This window comes from Equus przewalskii, chromosome 20 (genome assembly GCF_037783145.1).
Source record: "Equus przewalskii isolate Varuska chromosome 20, EquPr2, whole genome shotgun sequence".
In the NCBI taxonomy this organism is placed as follows: domain Eukaryota; kingdom Metazoa; phylum Chordata; class Mammalia; order Perissodactyla; family Equidae; genus Equus; species Equus przewalskii.
The window spans coordinates 57,542,000-57,560,773 of NC_091850.1; the positions used below are offsets into that span (position 1 = coordinate 57,542,000).

At 49.4% G+C, this 18,774-nt stretch overlaps 1 protein-coding gene across 1 annotated transcript in view; it reads right to left on the reverse strand.

Moving 5' to 3' along the window:
• PLEKHG4B (pleckstrin homology and RhoGEF domain containing G4B) overlaps window positions 1-18,774 on the reverse strand; it is a gene marked incomplete at its 5' end in the record, with an annotated part of 50,688 nt that overhangs the window by 18,182 nt on the left and 13,732 nt on the right. Inside the window, 9 exon segments of the mRNA XM_070587334.1 lie at window positions 2,189-2,327; window positions 2,865-3,007; window positions 3,672-3,767; window positions 4,106-4,222; window positions 6,174-6,260; window positions 8,531-8,757; window positions 9,266-9,729; window positions 12,811-12,934; window positions 13,452-13,625. Of these exon segments, the coding sequence (XP_070443435.1) occupies window positions 2,189-2,327; window positions 2,865-3,007; window positions 3,672-3,767; window positions 4,106-4,222; window positions 6,174-6,260; window positions 8,531-8,757; window positions 9,266-9,729; window positions 12,811-12,934; window positions 13,452-13,625 (1,571 nt within the window).

Here is an 18,774-nt window from a genome sequence, read left to right on the forward strand (position 1 = left end):
GGTGGATCAGAGGTGTCATCTCTGGAGGACCTGATAAGCCAACCCCCTGACAGGGCACTCCCCTTGCCAGCCTCCACTCAGCCCCGTCCCCACTCTGACCTCAGGATCTCCAGGAAAGCCTCTGGCATGCAAAACAGAAGCCAGATGAAACCTGCAGAAACCCCCAGGAGGGGGCAGAGGCTGTGCAGACATCAATCAGTATCCCAGCCAGGAGAAGGCAGGCTGCCGTAAGGAAGGCACACTCCGAAAACACACAAAACTCCCTGGAAATTAAAAATTTACAGCACAAGCAAAACATTCAAATGGGTTAGAAGATAAAGTCGAGAAAATAGCAGTGAAAGTAGAGCAAAAAGTCAACGACGGGGACAACAGAACAGGAAAGAAACTACTGAACCAGAGGGAAGTGTGGAATCCTAGGAAACAGGAGAGCTCATTGAAGAAGACCGAGAGACCCAGAGCAGAGCAACACGGGTCAGAGAGGAGCCTGCAGCCCTCCGCTCCCAGGGTGGGCAGCTGGGGAGACTAGAAGGTGTCCAAGCATCCAAGGGAAGCTGGGCACAGGCCACGGTCAAGGGCAGAGTGGACAGGCCTTCTGGACTACAGCATGTGAAGCTAAGGCCATGAGACTGTGCCTCCAAACTTCAGGATGGAAACTAACCACCGCGAAAGGCAAAGGTGGAAAACAACACTGTCAGATACGCACGGTCTCAGAATCTCCATCCCACCATCCCTTTCTCTGGAACATCCTGAGGGTCATCTGCTCAAAACAAGGGAAAAATGAAGAAAGGGGAAGACTTGGGGTATGTGAAATAGGAGACCCCAGAAGACAGAGAGGAGACCCCACAGGATAGAGGAGACCTGACAGGATGCAGTGCACCCCAGAGGACAGACAAGAGACCCCACAGGATAGAGGAGGAGAAGACCCCACAGGACAGAGAGGAGGCCCCACAAGATGGAGGAGGAGAAGACCCCACAGGACATCCCACAGGACAGAGCTGCCCCCAGGCAGGCCAGCCCCCCCAGGTTGGGCTGTCCGAGCCGTGCCAGGGCAGCCACCACCAGGGACGGTGTGAGCTGGCTTGGGCTCTTGTGGGTACTTTCCCTGGAGGTGCTCGGGGCTCCGGCTCCCCTGCCCTGCAGCCTGGATCAGCCAGTCATCACCTCCCACCGACAGGTCCCCCACTGGCCCATGGCTGGGACCTGGGGTTGGTTGTGGGAGACGAGGGAGGGGAAGATGCAGAGCATCCAGACCCCACCCCGCCTGCAGATGCCCTGGCAGTGGTGATCTTGCTGCCCTGACCACCATGAAGGTCACCTGACAACTCAAGGAATGCAGAGGACGGACGAGGACCCAGAGACATCCGCCAGCTCCTCTTCTCTTCCCCTTACACAGCGGGCTACTGTCTTCACATTGATTTACATGGAAACTGGTTTATCAAATGACAACAGTTTTACTAAAAGTATGTACAAGCTTTTGAAAAGAATTTGTACACATATATATATGGACTAAAGTCTGGATTCTTTTATATTGAGTATTAACACTTGGTTATTTCAGGTGGCAGAGATTCAAAATATTTTTCTCTTTTGGCTCTACTCGCTGGAGCACTGACCTGTCACCTCCCTCTTGGAGCACTGACCCATCACCTCCCTCCTGGAGCACTGACCTGTCACCTCCCTCTTGGAGCACTGACCCATCACCTCCCTCCTGGAGCACTAACCTGCTCAGCTCCCTCATGGAGCACTGACCGGTTACCTCCCTCCTGGAGCACTGACCCATCACCTCCCTCCTGGAGCACTGACCCGTCACCTCCCTCCTGCAGCAATGACCTGCTCACCTCCCTCCTGCAGCAATGACCTGCTCAGCTCCCTCCTGGAGCACTGACCCATCACCTCCCTCCTAGAGCACTGACCTGTCACCTCCCTCCTGGAGCACTAACCTGCTCAGCTCCCTCCTGGAGCAATGTACCTGCTCAGCTCCCTCCTGGAGCACTGACCTGCTCAGCTCCCTCCTGGAGCACTAACCTGCTCAGCTCCCTCCTGGAGCAATGACCTGCTCAGCTCCCTTCTGGAGCACTGACCTGTCACCTCCCTCCTGGAGCACTAACCTGCTCAGCTCCCTCCTGGAGCACTGACCTGCTCAGCTCCCTCCTGGAGCACTGACCCATCACCTCCCTCCTGGAGCACTGACCTGCTCAGCTCCCTTCTGGAGCATCCTCCATTCCCGTAGACTCTCCAGCTCCTGCAGACACTGGTTGGACGCAAGGACGAGCCTGTGGACCTCTTCATCCACTTGGTGGTACAGCCTGGAGGTGGCCTCGATGGTGTCTCTGGAAAGAGAAGGCAGCAGTCAGGGGTGGCGTCCTGATCACCAGCTTGTTCACAGACGGTCTCCTGAGCAATGCGTGTTGGTGACGACCTGGTTAAAAGCACAACTGCACCCTTTGTACAACCTCACGTCTGATAGAATGGAAGCCCGAGGAGGCCCACAGCCAGAGCAGGAGCATGAAGACACCCGCAGCAAGTGGCGCAGGGCCTTGGAGGGGCAGGGAAGTGCGAGTGGGTGGATGTTGCGCCCCAGGACAGAATAGATGAAGAAGGCTTTGGGCAGGACCTTGACTGCTGGCTCCTGCTGTGACAGGTCATGTCTTCCACTCAGCTCTCCAAGGAATCTGCTAGTTCTTCCTCTGAGTAAACAAATGCAGATGAGCTCTGGTCCAGTGGAAGCAGCCGTCAGAAGGAATGGACGTTTGGGGTCCTTGGAGACCCTGCATGTGACAGAGAGGGGCCTCCCCTGATGGGGCAGAGCACTGTGTGTCACCTCTGGGATGGGCTGTGGCCCAGCACTGTCCCAGCGCAACACTTACTGACAGTCTTCACTGGCGCCAGGCTCCTCCCTCCTCAGCCGCGCCAGCACCGTGCCACCTTCCAGCCGGAGAGCAACCAGCAGGGCATCTTCCAGGACATGCTTCATCGTTGCCTTGTGCTTGCTGATCGACTCCATGACCTCCTGCATGTGTGGGAGGAATGTGTATAGAACCCCCTCCTCCAGGGCAGGTCCTCCCAAGTCTAACACTAGGTGGGAATGTTAGGTGTGACCCACATTCCTGCTTTCATCAATTAAGCTAAACGCGTGGCAGGATGGCTGCATCCCCACTTGACACCCGGTCCTCGCAGAAAGGTAGCAGAGTTCCAGGTGCCCTCACCCAAGGGAAGGGAAGTCTGAGGTTGAGACCCGTAGGCAGGGAAAAAAGAGGGAAGCTTAAAACTCAGCAGCAGGAGAACTGGTTTCACACAGGGACCGTGGATCCTGCCTACACACCCCGGGCACCCAGGAGGCGCGTCCAGGCCCTGGGTCTCCAGGCTGGAGGTCCCTCTGGCCAGTCCATTTCTGCGTCGTCTGAATTACTCACTCTGAATTACTGTTCTGCGTTGTTGGCGTATCAGCAAGTGCTTCTCTTCTGGGCAGGGTGGGATTCTTTTGGTCACGAGGGGAAGCAAGTGGTCTTTTGAAAGTCTTTTGTTAATCAAAAAGGATTTATAAACCCAAAGGGGTTTGAAAATCTCTGCTACAGATGATGGTGAAACCAAACATTTATTTTCAAGTTTTGGCCAAACCTCTACGTTCCCACCTATCTGTCAAATAAAATAACGGGGAAAACATGGGAAGCTACCTGTGCTGTGCTGGGGGTCCTGTGGGTGTTTAGGGAGCAGACTGAACTTTGTAGGAAAACAATGGCTTCCTCACAGTTCGTGGTGAAGGGCTCCAGCTTTTGTCGTGGTTTGTGAGGGAGGAGACGATAAAGACATGTTCTGTCAGAGGCTGAGTAAGCAGCTGTGAGTTCCCGCGGCGAGACCACCTCAGGTTGTAAAGCCTTTCGTGGTGTCGCTCAGTGACTGCTGGGTGTCCACAGGAGCACCTGGAGCAGTGCCTTCCCCTCTCAGCGCTGGGTTCCAGCAGCACCCTCAGGCTGCTACAGTGTGCTGTCCAGAAACAGACTGTGGAGGGCACTAGGACAGGCATGAGGTGGGTGGCGATGTCCTTCTCAGATTTGAGTGAAACCTCCCAAAGAGGAGAAGCCCCCACAGCACCTCGAGCTGCCCTTACCCTGCGGAAGCAGATCCAGTCACTGTGGTTGTAGGGAAAAGAGCCTCCAAGGTCTATGGCCAGCTGGGCGCTGTCAATGAGCTTGTGCAGGGCCTTCAGGGAGCCGACCAGCTCACACTGCCAAGGAGAGGCGTTCATGGTTACGGCCACAGGCGCGTCCCTCAGGGGAAACCACTGTGACGGCTCATTGCTGGGGTAACTGCTACTGTGGGGTGGGGGGATCGTGAGGCAGCTTAGGATTCTGCTGTCCTGCCTTGCTGGTGGTGCTAATGGACCGACTGTGGTTGGAGACAGGAATGACAGTGAGAAGAAGTGAAAGGAGAGAGAGCAAAGAGAAAGGTAGGGAAGGCCCAACGAGGGAAAGACAAAAAGTGGAAAAACTGGCAAAGAAGAAAGGGCAAGATGACCAGGGGAGAAGAAAAGAGCAGGAAGAGGAAGAGGAGGGAGAATGAGCCAGGATGCACTGCTCCGGGGGAGGCAGTGGGCCGCTGTCAGGACAGAGCAGAAGGATGCCATCTGAGAGCTCTGGGGAGTGAACCACGCCCAGCTTACTGTGGATGGAACGCAGACCCTGGATGAAGGGACCAGAGAGGGGGAGCTGCCGTTTACGTGGCTTTGGCCTGAAGGCAGGCTGCCCAAATGGGAGACTGGAGCGGCTGCAGCTCTGACAGAAAACAGGCCTCTTTCTGACCTGAAGAATCAGAGGATGGAGGCAGGGTGGAAAGTGAGGATCAATCCCCACAAGGGAGAAGGCTGTGGAAAGGAGTTCCAGTCATGTGTAAGCTCTGCCCAGGACTCTAGCTGACCCTAAACCATGCATGCACGGGGAAGACTCCACAGCTGAAGGCAAAAAGGACTGAGCCAAACCTACACAGTGTATAGTTTTCACTTTGAGTCTAACCAAGCTAAAAGCATGTTAGAACAGTACTTTGTGGAGGTTTGTAACAGAATCCAGTCTCTATAACAGAACATTTGCAGTGTCCAGGATACAACCCCAAATTGCTTGACACATAAAGAATCAGGAAAATGTGACTCATTTTCAAGGGAAAAGACAATCAACAGAGGTCAACCCAGAGAAGACCCAGATGTTGTAATTATTAGACAAAGACTTTAAAGCAGCTATTATAACTATGCTCAGTGACGTAAAGGAAAAATGCCTGCAATTAATGAGAGGATAGGAATTCTCAGAAGAGATAATAGAAAATACATTTTAAAACTCACTGGAAATTTTACAGTTGAATAATACAATATCTGAACTAGAAAGTTCACTGGATGCGTTGAATAGCTGAATGGAGATGACAGAGTATGGAGTTAGTGATCTTGAAAACAGATCAACAGAAACAATCTGATGTGAAGAGAGAGAAAAAATAATAGATATATTAATAGATTCTCAAAAACCTATGGGACAATGTCAGTAGGTGTAATTGAAGTCCTAGAAAGGAGAGAATGAGACAGAAAAAACATTTTGAGAAATAATGACTGAAAACTTCCTAGATATAAATTTAAAAGTCCAAGAAGTTCATCCAAACCTAACAGGATAAATATAGTGACATTATAGTCAGTTTGCTAAAAAGAACGAAAATCTTGGAAGTAGTTAGAGGAAAATGGCGCATTTCCTATAATGAACACTTATTTGAACTTTTTCTATGAACTTTTTTTCAGGAACCATGGAGGCCAGAAGACAACAGAACATCTTTAAAGAGCTGGAAAAGCAAACAAACAAGAAAACTGCTGTAAAGTCAGAATTCTATATCTAATGAAAATATCCTTCAAGAATGAAGGCAAAGTAAAGATGCTTTCAGATAAAAGAGAAAGAGGCAGGAAGAAAGAGAAGGAAAGAAAACAAATGTGGTGGAGAAGAGAGATCAGATTTTAAAACGTTTTCTGCCGCTGTGCTCTGTAGGCTCCTGCAAGAACTGAGGGACAGGACACAGGGTTCCAGGCCCTATACAGATGCAACCAGGACTTACACAAATTCTTTCCTACATTTCATCTCCTCTAGGTGCCTTAGTATTTAATTTTGTGCATCATTCAGTCACATCTAATGCCAAGGGTCTGAAACCACTACCTGGACTTTTGCATCCTTGTCAGGCCTAAATGCTGATTCTTTCTCCACCAACAGCATAACACTATGAATCATGGGAGGAGATGTGTTCTGAAAAAAGAAAGAAAGAAATATTGATTAGCTTTCTAATTTTTAACTTCATTGAGTTAATAGAATTGTCCAATTTTGACTGACGCTACTTCTACTTTGATATTTTCCCAAAGTACCTAGAATGGATAAAATGCAGTTGCCTTTGCTCTGAATGTAAATTATTTGCCCTTATGAATTTTAAATGTAATCAGGTTTATTGGTTATAATTTACACACAATAGAATTCACCCTTTTTAGTGTATGGTTCCCTAAGTTTCGACATAACTTATAGTCATGTAACTATCACCACAACCAAGACATAGAAGAGCTTAGCATCCTCCAAATTCCCTCATCCCCTTTGTAGTCAGGGCCCCCAGGCCCTGGCAACCACTGATCTGCGTTCTGTCTCAATAAATTTGCCTTTTCCAGATGTCATATAAATGGACTCAGCACTGGCTTCTTTCACTCCGTGTGGTTCATCTGAAGGTTGCTGTGACTATCTGTAGTTCCTTCCTTTTCATTGCTGGGTAGTATTCCACTGTGTGCAGGTGCCACGGTCTGTTCACCTGTTCACCAGTTGAAGGACATTTGGGTTGTTTCCACTTTTTGGCAATCACAAATGAAGCCACTACAAACACTGTGTGAACATAAGTTTTCATTTCTTCTAGGTAAATATCTAGCAGTGGGATTGCTGGGTCCTATGACAAACGTATGTTTAACTTCTGAAGAAACAGCCAGTTTTCCAGAGTGGCTATGCCATTTTGCATCTGCACTAGCAATACCAAGCACTTGTTATTGTCAAGTTTTGTTGTTCGGTGAGCGTTATCTCATTTTGGTTTTAAGTTGCATCTCTCCTTTGACTAATGACGTTAAATATATCTTTATGTGCTTATTTGTCATTCATATATTTTGTTTGGTGAAGTGTGTTCAAATCTTTTGCCCATATTTTATTGGGTTGTTTGCTTTCTTGAGTTTTGAGACTTTATATATTCTGGATATGAGTCCTTCATCAGACACGTGTTTTACAAACATTTTCTCATAGTCCATGGCTTGTATTTTCATTTTAGTAACAGTATCTTTCAAAGAGAACTTTTTTATTTTGATGAAGTCCTATACATCATTTTTTCTTTTACGGATTATGCTATTGGTGTCATAGTTAAATCTTTGCCTAAACCAAAGTCATGCAGATTTTCTACGTCTTCTTCTGGTGGCTCTGTGGTTTTAGGCTTTATACGTAGGTTTATGAGCCACTTTTAGTTAATTTTTGTATATAGTATGAGGTATGTGTGGAGGATTTCTTTTTTTTTCTTTTCTTTTGCATATAGATGTCCAATAGTTCCAACCCTAGTGGTTGGAAAAATCTTATTTTTGACGTGTTAATGACTTTAATCAAATCTCCTTGGTTCCTGTTTGCTAGACTATACTGAGGCCAGATCATTCAGCAATTAAAATGCTTTTATTTACATAGTGCTTTTTCATTCATATTCCCTAAAGCTTTACTTTTTAACAGTTTCTTGTAGTGATAAACAGATTTTAGAATTTTTCTAATTCTCTATTTTGAAATGCACTTACTGGATGGGCCTCAGAACTGAGACCTCTTAATTGTATTAAATTCATCTTATATACTTATATTTTTGTTAAGTGGCTTCTTGTGGATGACATTCTATAAATATTTATTGAACAAATAAGCCACAGAAAAAAACCATCTTGCTTTCCCATTTTAGAGATGTATTCTCTTTCTCTCACTCATTTTAGCTGAAATTTTGAGCTATCATGCATTAAAACAACAAACAGGTTTGTAAAGTGTTTTATATTTCTCAATATATTCCTATTTGAGTGAATTTTTACTGCTAGGATTTGTTACTATTGCAAAGAAAATTAATATTCTCAGATAGGTGAGAGAAGAGAATACTCAGGGCAATTACCCACATTAGTATATAATAGTTACGTGTCGTGGGTAGGGCAGGGATGAGCAAATTCTTAGGATTTTCTTCAACCAAAGGAAAATATCACTATTTCCTTTTCAAAATGGAAAGCTCTTCATGGCATCTGAACTTCAATAATTTAATAAATTTGAAGTATAAGTAGTTATGAAAAAGGCTTGTGTTTTTTTGCCCTCTCTGAAAAAAACAACTACTTTTGTATATTCTCAGAACTGAATCTGAAAACGGGAACATGAGCCTCGAATTCCAGCTGGTTTTCGCTCCGCGTCCTCGGATCGCAAGTCCCGCCGCAGGCGGAGCGGAGCCGGTTCCCCCCTGAACGCGCCGCGAGCTTCCCCCGAAGACTCACTTGAGAGCAGAAAACAGGCGTCACGGCGCCCCTCCCGGCTGCGGGGCTGTGGGTGGAGGGCCCGCCAGACTCGGTCTCCCCGCGGTTGCGAGCGCACGATTTAGGGGCGTCCGAACCGGGAAGCGCTGCAGCCGGTCGCGGCGGGGCCCGCGGTCTGGGCGGTTCTGTCCGTCCCGCGCCGAGCTCGGGACGGCGGGCGGCCTGGGCTGCGGCGGGAAGTGTGGACCCTGACGGAGGGCCCACCCTCTCCGTCTGAGGCCGGACCCGAGCGGCGTCGGGAAGCGCCGAGGAGCCCAAGCGCAGCGAGGGACGGCGGGACCCCGGTCCCCGCGCCAGCCCGCCCTCCGCGGTGCACGCGGCTCTGCCTCCCGGCGCCAGCCCGAGTTCCGCCGCGTTCCCACCATCGAGGCTGCACCCCCCTCGAAGCTGCACCCCCCCCCCAGAGCTGCACCCCCCGGAAGCTGGACTCCCCTTCGAAGCTGCACCCCCGCCCTGAAGCTGCAACCCCCCTCGAAGCTGCATCCTCTCTGGAAGCTGCACCCCGCCTGGAAGCTGCACTCCCCTCGAAGCTGTAACCCCCTGGAAGCTGCACTCCCCCTCAGAGCTGCACCCCCCTCGAAGCTGCACTCCCCCTCAGAGCTGCAGCCCCCTCGAAGCTGCACCCCGCTTCGAAGCTGCACCCCCGCCCTGAAGCTTCAACACCCCTCGAAGCTGCACCCTCTCTGGAAGCTGCACCTCCTAGGGCCGCCACCGACGACAGCCTCCCCTGAGCCCCTTGCCGCCGTGACAGGGGTCCCGTGCATCTCCAGGGCCCTGCTGGCCGGGCCGGTGTCATGCTGGGTCCTGAGGCGAGTCGCTGGATTTCCAGGCTTCCAGCGAAAACACATGTCAAATGCTGCTCATCACAGCCCTCTCCGGGGCAGCTAATGAACACGTTTGCTGACTGATTGAGGGCTAATGAGCAGGTCGGCAAGGGCGCAGGGGGCCTGGGGAGCGAGGGTGAGGACCGGCAAGGCTCCCCCTCGGCCCCCAGCACCACCCAGGGGCTGCAGGTGGAAGTTACAGCGGCGACGTGGGAAGGAAGGGAGAGGGGGAAGGGACAACGAGGGAGGCGGGGTGGGGGTGGGGTGAGGAGCCAGGACAGCTTGCCGCGGTCGCCTGGCAGCGCTCCCGGCTCCCTCGTGGGGCCGCAGCACGACCTGAGGACGGCCGGGGCGCGGGGGGTGGGAGGTGGGGCTGCCTCCACGCGAGGGAAGACAGGCGGGGCCTCCAGCGGGGCTTTCGTCGGTGCAGCCTGGAGCTGCGGGCTCCCTTTTGGCCTCTGAGGCTCTTCAAGGCTTCCCACAAGGTCACCAGAGACCCGAAAAGAAGTTCCAAAACGCTCTGGCTCGAGGAGCGTGGGCCCCGGAATCTGCGGCGTTGGACGGAGCACCGGTGCGGGTGCGCCCTGCAGATCCGCAGCTCCTTAAGGTGATTGCACAGTTGTTTCCAACAAGCTGCTGAAGCGGATGAAAGGATTTCTAGGAATTTGATCAAAACTTCTGGTTACATTTTTCAAAATAATTTCATCAATGATGACATTTTAGTTTGGTTTTGGAGGTAAAAACAAAGAAAAGCTGTTTTCCTCTCCTGTTTTTACAAGTTGCTATTTATGTGGCTGCTGACCAATGTTACTGATTGGAGGCTCCTAGAGCAAACCACCAACTTTGGAGAAATGGGTTTCTGAAATATAAACAGATGCCATCTCCTTGTCCAGTCGGATTACAACCAACCAGGAAGTTCAGATAAAAACCTTCTTTTAGCAAAATCACAGGACTCTGAAGAAATCTTAGGGGTCACCAACACTCAGTCCCATCTTTGAACAGAACTTCCAAGTCCTTCTGGAAAGTAGCCAACTATCTATTTTCTTAAAAAACTTCCAGCTGGGCAATTTCTGAATCTACTGTTGTATAAAATTGCATACAATTAAGAAAGACTAAAATCTCAAAGGAATTTCCAAGCCTTGAGCAGAATATGAATGTAAAACTGGATGACATCCTGGTTTCTGAGTTTTGAGCCCAGCAGCTCGTTGAGAGCAGAGCCTACGAGCAAACATGGAATTTACAGTCATCTCTCCCTATAGGGGGGATTGGTGCCAGGACATCGTGCATACCAAGATCAGCAGATGCTCAAGTCCCTTACTGAAAATGGCATAGTATTTGCATATAACCTGTGCACATCCTCCTGTACACTTTAAATCATCTCTAGATTATTTATAATATCTAATACAATGTAAGTGCTAAGTAAGGTGCAATAATCTATCAGATGCTAAGAAGATTGCAGCGCTGGTGAGGAAATAATCAGCCAACCCATGAGGCTCCAGAGTGCGTGTCCCTAAGTGCTGTAGGAACATTTTCTCAGCAGAGGCCTTCTCCCAGAGCTTCGTGAGCTGGTGAAGTTGCCTTCTCTGGTGAGGAGAGTTGGGCTGTCTGAATTGGCTGTGGCAGAGCTCAACAAGCAGAGGGCTGAAGATCCAGACTCAAGTCCTGGCCCTGCTGACCCCACAAGTCACCTGACCCCTCTCCTCTCAGGCATTTCATTGCAAACAGAGAACATGGCACGCAGCTCGCCAGCTGAAAGAGGCTGAGTATGTGGGAGGGTGCACACGCCAAAAGGGCACAAGGCTCTCACCCTTGTCCATCAGCGTCGCTTTCCATTACTGCCCAGGTTAATTCTGGAGCCTCCCATAAAAGAAAGCTTTTGCTAAACAGAAAATGTCATTATCCTAGGGCTTTGATGGTGTTTGCCTGAGGCTCACCAGATTTAGACTAATATGAGGATGAATCTCTACTTTTTCTCAGAGTAGTTTCATTATATTTTGAAATCCATGCTGAAGGATAAGTTTGAAATCCCAGGCTCACCCAAAGGCAGTAAGACTAGTGCCCCGCAGAGGACTGGGAGCCTCGCTCTGGGGAAGAAGCACTGGGAGAACACTGCAATCTCTTTCTGCTTAAATGTTCCTGCACTGGCTCTACGTATGCTGCTTCAGAAGAAATGGCAATAGAAGGAACATGAGATCACATGTGATGATGCACCACATAACATGTTCTCACATCATGTGATGGTACCATGTAACATGTTCCAACGAGAGCTCACGTGTGGACTATCACATGACATGTTCTCACATGAGCTCACATCCCAGGATGTGTACCGTGTGACTGTTGTTGAGTGAGATCACAGCAGGTGATATATCGTGGAAGACGATGCTCCCTCTTCAGTCTGGGGAATTTTTGTAGATGATTTCTACTCCCTCTAACACAACTTTGAGACAGCTGTTACCATCTTGTTTCACTCTGGTGTACATTGAGGTACACCATCTTCCCCAGGCAGTAAGGGCAGAGCTGGACTTCAAACCAGGGCAGTCTGACCTCAGGACCGAGCTTGTCCATTGGGTGACGTTGCCTCCCCTGGGGGCTACCTCCACCTAGCACCGCGGGGGACTCTTGGTCTGGCAGCCATGAGGGCCATCCAAAGCGTGTCTGCATCTGATGGGACTGAGGGGCCCTAAATAATGCACTTTAACTGTCCTTGACTCTAGCTCTCGTCTCTGTCCTTGGTCCATGGAGACACCCAGAACCACAGCCCTGGAGGTTACCCGGTCACGTCTGTTTCCTGATCAGACCTGCCCACACTGTTGCCCTGATGCAGCGTCTGGGCAGCGTGGTCCACCTAGAGTTTCAGAGGAGGAAGGTTGTGTCTCTCTTGAGGAGCTGGCATGTAGCACTGCCCAGCCGAACATATGGCTCAGTTAGCACGAGTTGGTCTTTCCTGCTTCCTGGTATCATATACCACTCATTTGTGTGATTTCTTCACCCATTTGTTCTAAATGTTCCATTTATGTCAGTTCATGTCTTTATCCAAGGCCACTTCAAATCTTTTTTAGGAAAAGGTGGAGTATAAAACACGTCGATAAACATGCTTACAGCAAGTTCTGAACAAGGTAGAGCAGTGCAGAATTCAGGGCTAGAGTGTGTGGCAGAGCCTCGATTCAGAAGGGAGAGGCCAGGGTGAGTGGGGGGAGCAGTGTGTGGGGGCAGCTGAGGACCTGGGAAAGAGGGGAGAGGTGTCACATGGGGCTGGCAGCAGCGAGGGGCCAGAGAGCAGGAGCCTGAGGGGCAGGCAGGAGAAGGCCGCCCACGCCACCAGAAGCCTCCCAGGTTACAGCTGGGAGGTGAGGACACACGCTCACCCAGGTGTCTCCCCAAAGGGGTCTGAAAGATGGGAACCTGGTTCAGTCTCACCTGGGGATGCCATGGAGGTACTTCAGCAGGCGGGTCAGCTCGGCACTTGAGGCATGTTTGCTGGACCAGAGTGGGCCCCTCGTGCAGACCTGCACCGCTGCTCTTCCCTGGCGGTCTCGGGTCCCTGAACAGAGGGCATCATGAAAGGGGGCTTGTGTGGTTTCAAGCTTGAGAAATACCAAACTGGGGTCTGCAAACTGTTGGCTTAGATGTGAGATTTGCAAGGAGAGGAGAGCCTGGTGTTCACCTGGCAGGTGACAGCCATTGATATGGTTTGAATGTTTGTGTTCCCCTCAAAATCATATGTTGAAATCCTAATGCCTGATTTGATGGTATTTGGAGGTGGGGCCCTTGGGAGGTGTTTAGGTCATGAGGGTGGAGCCTTCATGAATGAGATTAGTGCCTTTATAAAAGAGACCCCACAGGGCAACCTTGCCCTTTCCACCATGTAAGAACACAGTGAGAAGGCGCCAACTCTGAACTGGGAAGTCAGCCCTCACCAGAACCCAACCTTGCTGGCACCTTGACTCCGGAGGTCCAGCCTCCAGAACTGTGGGAAATAAGTTTCTGTTGCTCATAAGCTACCTAGTCTGTGGTATTTTGTTATAGCAGCGTGAACGGAGTCAGACAGCCATGCTCACCTGGGAGGGAGACAACCCCGGACTGCAGCAGCTCCTGGTTGACTTCCAGCACCTGCCTGGGCACCTGGTCAGGTGGGTCTCCTGTGCTGGGCAGCCATCCTTTAGCCTCAAGGCACAGCAGCTCAGCAAGCGCATCTTGTCCGCAAAAGCTGCTGCCGTTGGTGTTGACATTGGCTGGACAACGGAAAGAGACCTGGTCAAAGATGAAGTATTCCTCTGGTTTGAAGGCAGCTGCTCAGCCTGCCACAAATGCAAGGAGAAAATCATGTGTGAAAATAGTGGGGTTCCACGAGAACTTGTTCCATTTCTGGTGGGAAATGTAAGCGGGCCACACAATACAGGACAGGCATGTTCCTGAGAAGCAGGGCATAAATAAACATGTAAAAATGGAATATTTTAGTTTCACCAAGAGTGCTCACTACCTAAGACACCTTGGGAAGAAACATTTGTATACTCAATAATGTCATCTTAATTTATTTTCTAATATGGATTTCCCAAAGTGTTGTAAAATCTATCCACGGGGAGTGAGGGCACCCCAGGGGCAGGCATCCTCCTAAGGAGAGTGAGGGTCCTTGCCCTCGTGCATCACACAGAGGAGGGGAGGTCCCCGCCCTCGTGTATTACCCCAGAGAAGGGGGACATCACCCTCATGCATCACCCCAGAGAAGGGGGGTCCTCGCCCTCATGCATCCCCCCAGAGAAGGAGGGGCCTTGACCTCGGGAGGCACTCCAGAGAAGGGGGGGACTCGACCTCGTGTGTCACCCCAGAGAAGGGGGGACCTCGCCCTTGTGCATCAGCCCAGAGACGGTGAGCCTCGCCCTCGTGCATCACCTTGAAGGAGATAGCAGTGGCCCCGGGCTGTGGGCTTGCTATGCGGTGCTGTGCCCACACTGCACTTTACAGGGGATGAGCCATATCACAGAGAAAGCAAGCAGGCCCATCCTCCCAGCCTTGCAACCACCCAAGGCCAGCGCTGCCCCTGTGGGGAGAGGGACCAGCTTGGCCAGAGCTGGCCAGTGGGCACTGGAAACTGAGACCCAGTGGGGCACCATGAACCAACCCAGGTTTTGCTTTCCTGGCTATAAGCCTCTTCCTTCACTTCTTTTAGTGCTGACATCTTATAACTCTGTTAATGGCTTTCTCATTTTAGCTGGGCCAGAAAAGTCCGCAGCATTTTTAAAATTAAAAAAACAGCTTTATTGATGTATATTTTATGTATGCGGAAATTAATTAAAAAAGCCTTAACTAAGCCGGAGTTGGAAAGGCCTGTAGGGGGAGCTCTCATGCCCCATCAGTGCATGCATCTCAGACAAGAAGGATATCTACTTTACTACTGAAGGAAGATTTCTCTCCCAACCGGCAGCCCAGCCAATGAGAACCACTGCAGCTCAGCCAATGAGAAATGTCGCAGCTCAGCTAATAAGAACCACTGCAGCCCAGCCAATGAGAAGTGTGGCAGCTCAGCTAATAAGAACCACTGCAGCCCAGCCAATGAGAAATGTGGCAGCCCAGCCAATGAGAAACACCGCAGCCCAGCCAATAAGAACTACTGCAGCTCAGCCAATGAGAAGTGTGGCAGCCCAGCCAACGAGAACCACCACAGCTCAGCCAGTGAGAAACACCTGCAGCCCGGCCAATGAGACATGCTGCAGCCCAGCCAATGAGAACCACCATGGCTCAGCCAATAAGAACCACTGCAGCTCAGCCAATGAGAAATGCAGCAGCTCAGGCAATGAGAAACACTGCAGCCTAGCCAATAAGAACCACTGCAGCTCAGCCAATGAGAACCCCACAGCTCAGCCAATAAGAACCACCGCAGCCCAGCCAATGAGAAATGCCACAGCTCAGCCAATGAGAACCACCGCAGCCCAGACAATGAGAACCACCACAGCTCAGCCAGTGAGAAACACCTGAAGCCCAGCCAATGAGAAGCCATCACCACCCTGAACTCTTACTTTCTCCCAGTGGACTTTCCTTTAGAATAGCCCCGTCCCTCCCCCTTTTCCTCTGTAAAAGGAGCTCCCTCCTCCGTTCTCTAGATTTGCCTGGTGTTTCCCATAGCATGCACATTGGAATTGCAATTCTTTTGGCTATTCCCACATAAACTCCTTTGGAGGGTAAAACAATGGGCAAATTTGCTTTTTAAGTTGAGACATATAAAATTCACCCATTTCAAGTGGACAATTGAGGGGTTTTTAGTGACTTTACCAAGTGGTACAGCCATCACATCAGTCTTAGAACATCTTCATCCCTCCAAAAAGACTCTTCACACCTTCACAGTGCGACTCTGCTCCCACCATGACCCCAGGCAACCACCCATCTCCCTTGTGTCTGTAAATTTACCTGTTGTGGACCACTCATATAAATGGAGCCACACTATGTGGTCTCTTGTTTGGCTTCTTTCACTCAGTATAATTGCTTTTGAGGTTCGTCCATGACATTGCCTGTGTCAGAGTTTTATTCCTTTCCATGGCTGGGTATTATTCCTTTGTAAGGTGGATCATATTCTGTCTATCTCTTCACCACTTGATGGGCTGCAATTGTATAGTATCCTTAAGAGTAAATTTTTTTCATGAACATTCATGTATTTTCTAGAATATATCACCAGCTATTGGTAAAATCTTTAGGCTCCCAAATGTTCCAGTTCTGCAATGAACCCCAAGCTTTCTTATGTGGACGGGGGAACAGACATCACATTCATGTGGGACTTTTCTCATTAGACATCTTCCTAATTGAGTAGGTCATTCATGTGAGCTTTTTCTGAATTCAGCCTGTAGACCATGGGACAGTGAGAGGAGGGATCTGATGTCCTGGGGCTACAATATTAAAATGGCTAGGAACAAAAGCAGTATCCTCATGTCGCTAATTAAGACACAGCTGCTTGGTTACTATTGGTTGAATGAATGATGAATGATTTGAATATGATACTCTTGAAATGAATTCTGAAAAGTTACATTTATAATTTGGAAATTAGGTTAATTTTATGTTCAAAGGAGAGAAAAAGCAAACTCTCAGGAGCTGGAACAAGATGGAACAGAGGAGGAGAAAGCTGGAACAGGGGAAGAACAAGCCAGAACAGAGGAGGAACAAGCCAGAACAGAGGAGGAAAAGCCAGAACAGAGGAGGAAAAGCCAGAACAGAGGAGGAGCAAGCTGGGACAGAAGAAGCAAACTGCACCTGTCACTGTAGAAAAGTCAGTGTGCTAAATGTTACTTTTCCAACTTAGGTGTCTTCAAGGGGTTCCAGCTGAGGCATTTTCCTGCATTAATGAACACATAGGGTCTAGGACCACCCCAGAAACTGCTGACTCCAGGGACAAGTGTGTGTTGCCAGGCAGCAGCGACTGAAGGCAAGGGCCTGTATCAATGATCCACTGATCACTGGTTGGGTAATCAATTGTTCTTGCTCCTCTGCCCAGACCTTTGGTACCACTGCCCACCACTTATTCACAGTGTCTTCCTTCCTCTTGTGATGTTAGACACCGTACAGGCAGGCCCTGCATGGTCAGTGAAGAGGAAGACCAGGTGGAGAAGAAGGGAAGATGTGCTCCCAGCTTCAGGTGAGGAGAACTCCCCGACAGCTTTCAGTGTCGTCTCACACATAATTTCCAGATACTGAGAAGGCAAAGCCCATTGGGGCCCAAGAGAAACGATTACCTGAGAACACAGCATCTCTGATGACGAGACCTGGGTCTTCCTAGATGCTCTAGTTTACACACAGGCAGCCAAGGTTTGAGCCCGGCTTCCAGTTGGCAGTGCTGGTTTGTTTGAGCTAAACCTGCCGCCTTTCCGATTGTCACATCTTGTCTGGTTGTCGACCCTGTGCTGCAACACTTTCTAGGGACACTATGCCTGAATGTCCATGGACAGCATTTGTGCAGCTAGCATTTCTCCACAGAGAGAAATTTACTTGATTGTATTTTATGTTGACACTTGAGGTTAAGACACACTCTGTCTCCTAGCCATGGATTAGCTGCAGACAAGAGTTTTCACTGTGTCATCCAGTGTGTATATGTGAATTGTGTGTGTTTTCTGCCCAATACAAACAGGAAAGGAGATGGACATAAAGTAAAGTTTAGGACCTGGAAACAATGGCCAGGGAGTTATTGCTTTCTTTTAATTTTAGTTGAACTGCAGTGAAGATGTCCTTAAAATGTGTTAGCCCTAAGTAAATAATTTTATTATAAAACTCTTTGTAGTAAGTGTGTGTTCCATGCCATGTGAATTCTGTCAGAATTTGAAGTAGGACCAGACAACCTAATTTTGGTTGAGAGTCCTTCACAATGTGCTGTGGGCAGGCCCACCCAGGGCTGTGAGCAACTCTCTGGGTCTCCAAGAAGCCTGGGATGCGGTCCCCCTTGGAGCCCGCTTGCTGGGCCAGGTGGGCAGGCCGGGTGTTGCTGTCTTGCAGGTGAGGAGACCACAGAGAGGAGAGCTTGTGATCCCTTACTTTATCAGGTTGAGCTGCTGGGGCTAACCCTGCTCCAAGGCCCATGGCACTTTCACATTTTTTGCTTCTTTCCACAGTCACTGTTCTTGTTCTTCACAGAACATATTTTCATTCAACAAAAAAAGAGAAATAGTTGAAATATTTGACTTAATATGTTGTCATTCTTCTTTATGCCCTGCAAAGATTCCTTTAAATATCACATTTTCCCTCTAGAGCTATATGGAAAAGAGACAGTCCCCATACTAGGGAGTGCCATGGGACAGTTCCGTAGTGAACCAAGGGTCTTCCAGGCGTGTGTGTAACTAAGGAACATAAAATCACTGACCTAGTTCTACTTAAAAATGAACATTACACCTGATTTACCTGTGTGAAAGGAGTATAATGCAATGTGGCGGGCTGAATGGTTATCCCTGTGCAAAGCAATAAAGGAAACCTCAACTAGAGTTGGAGCTGGGAAGGCCTGTAGAGCAAGTCTCACACTATACCGCTCATCCGTGACCCTTAACAGGAAGAGAGGTACCTCCATCTCCAAAAGGAAGTTTCCTCCGCTTTACTGTTAGCAGGAGGGAGGAAGATTTCCTTGTTGCCTAGCAACAATCCCAGCCCAATGGAAAGTGCCACAGTTCAGCCAATGAGGAGCTATCACCAACCTTAACTCTTACTCTCCTCCAACTGGCTTTCTTCTAGAACAGCCCCTCCCAATCCCCCTTTTTCTCTGTAAAAGCAGTTCCTTCTCTATTTTTTGGACTTTCCTGTGGTTCACCACAGTGCGCATGTCCCAAATTGCAATTCTTTTGATATTCCAGAATAAACTCACTTTGCTGGTAAAATAACTGGCTATATAATTTTAAAGTTGACGCTCCAAAAGGATGT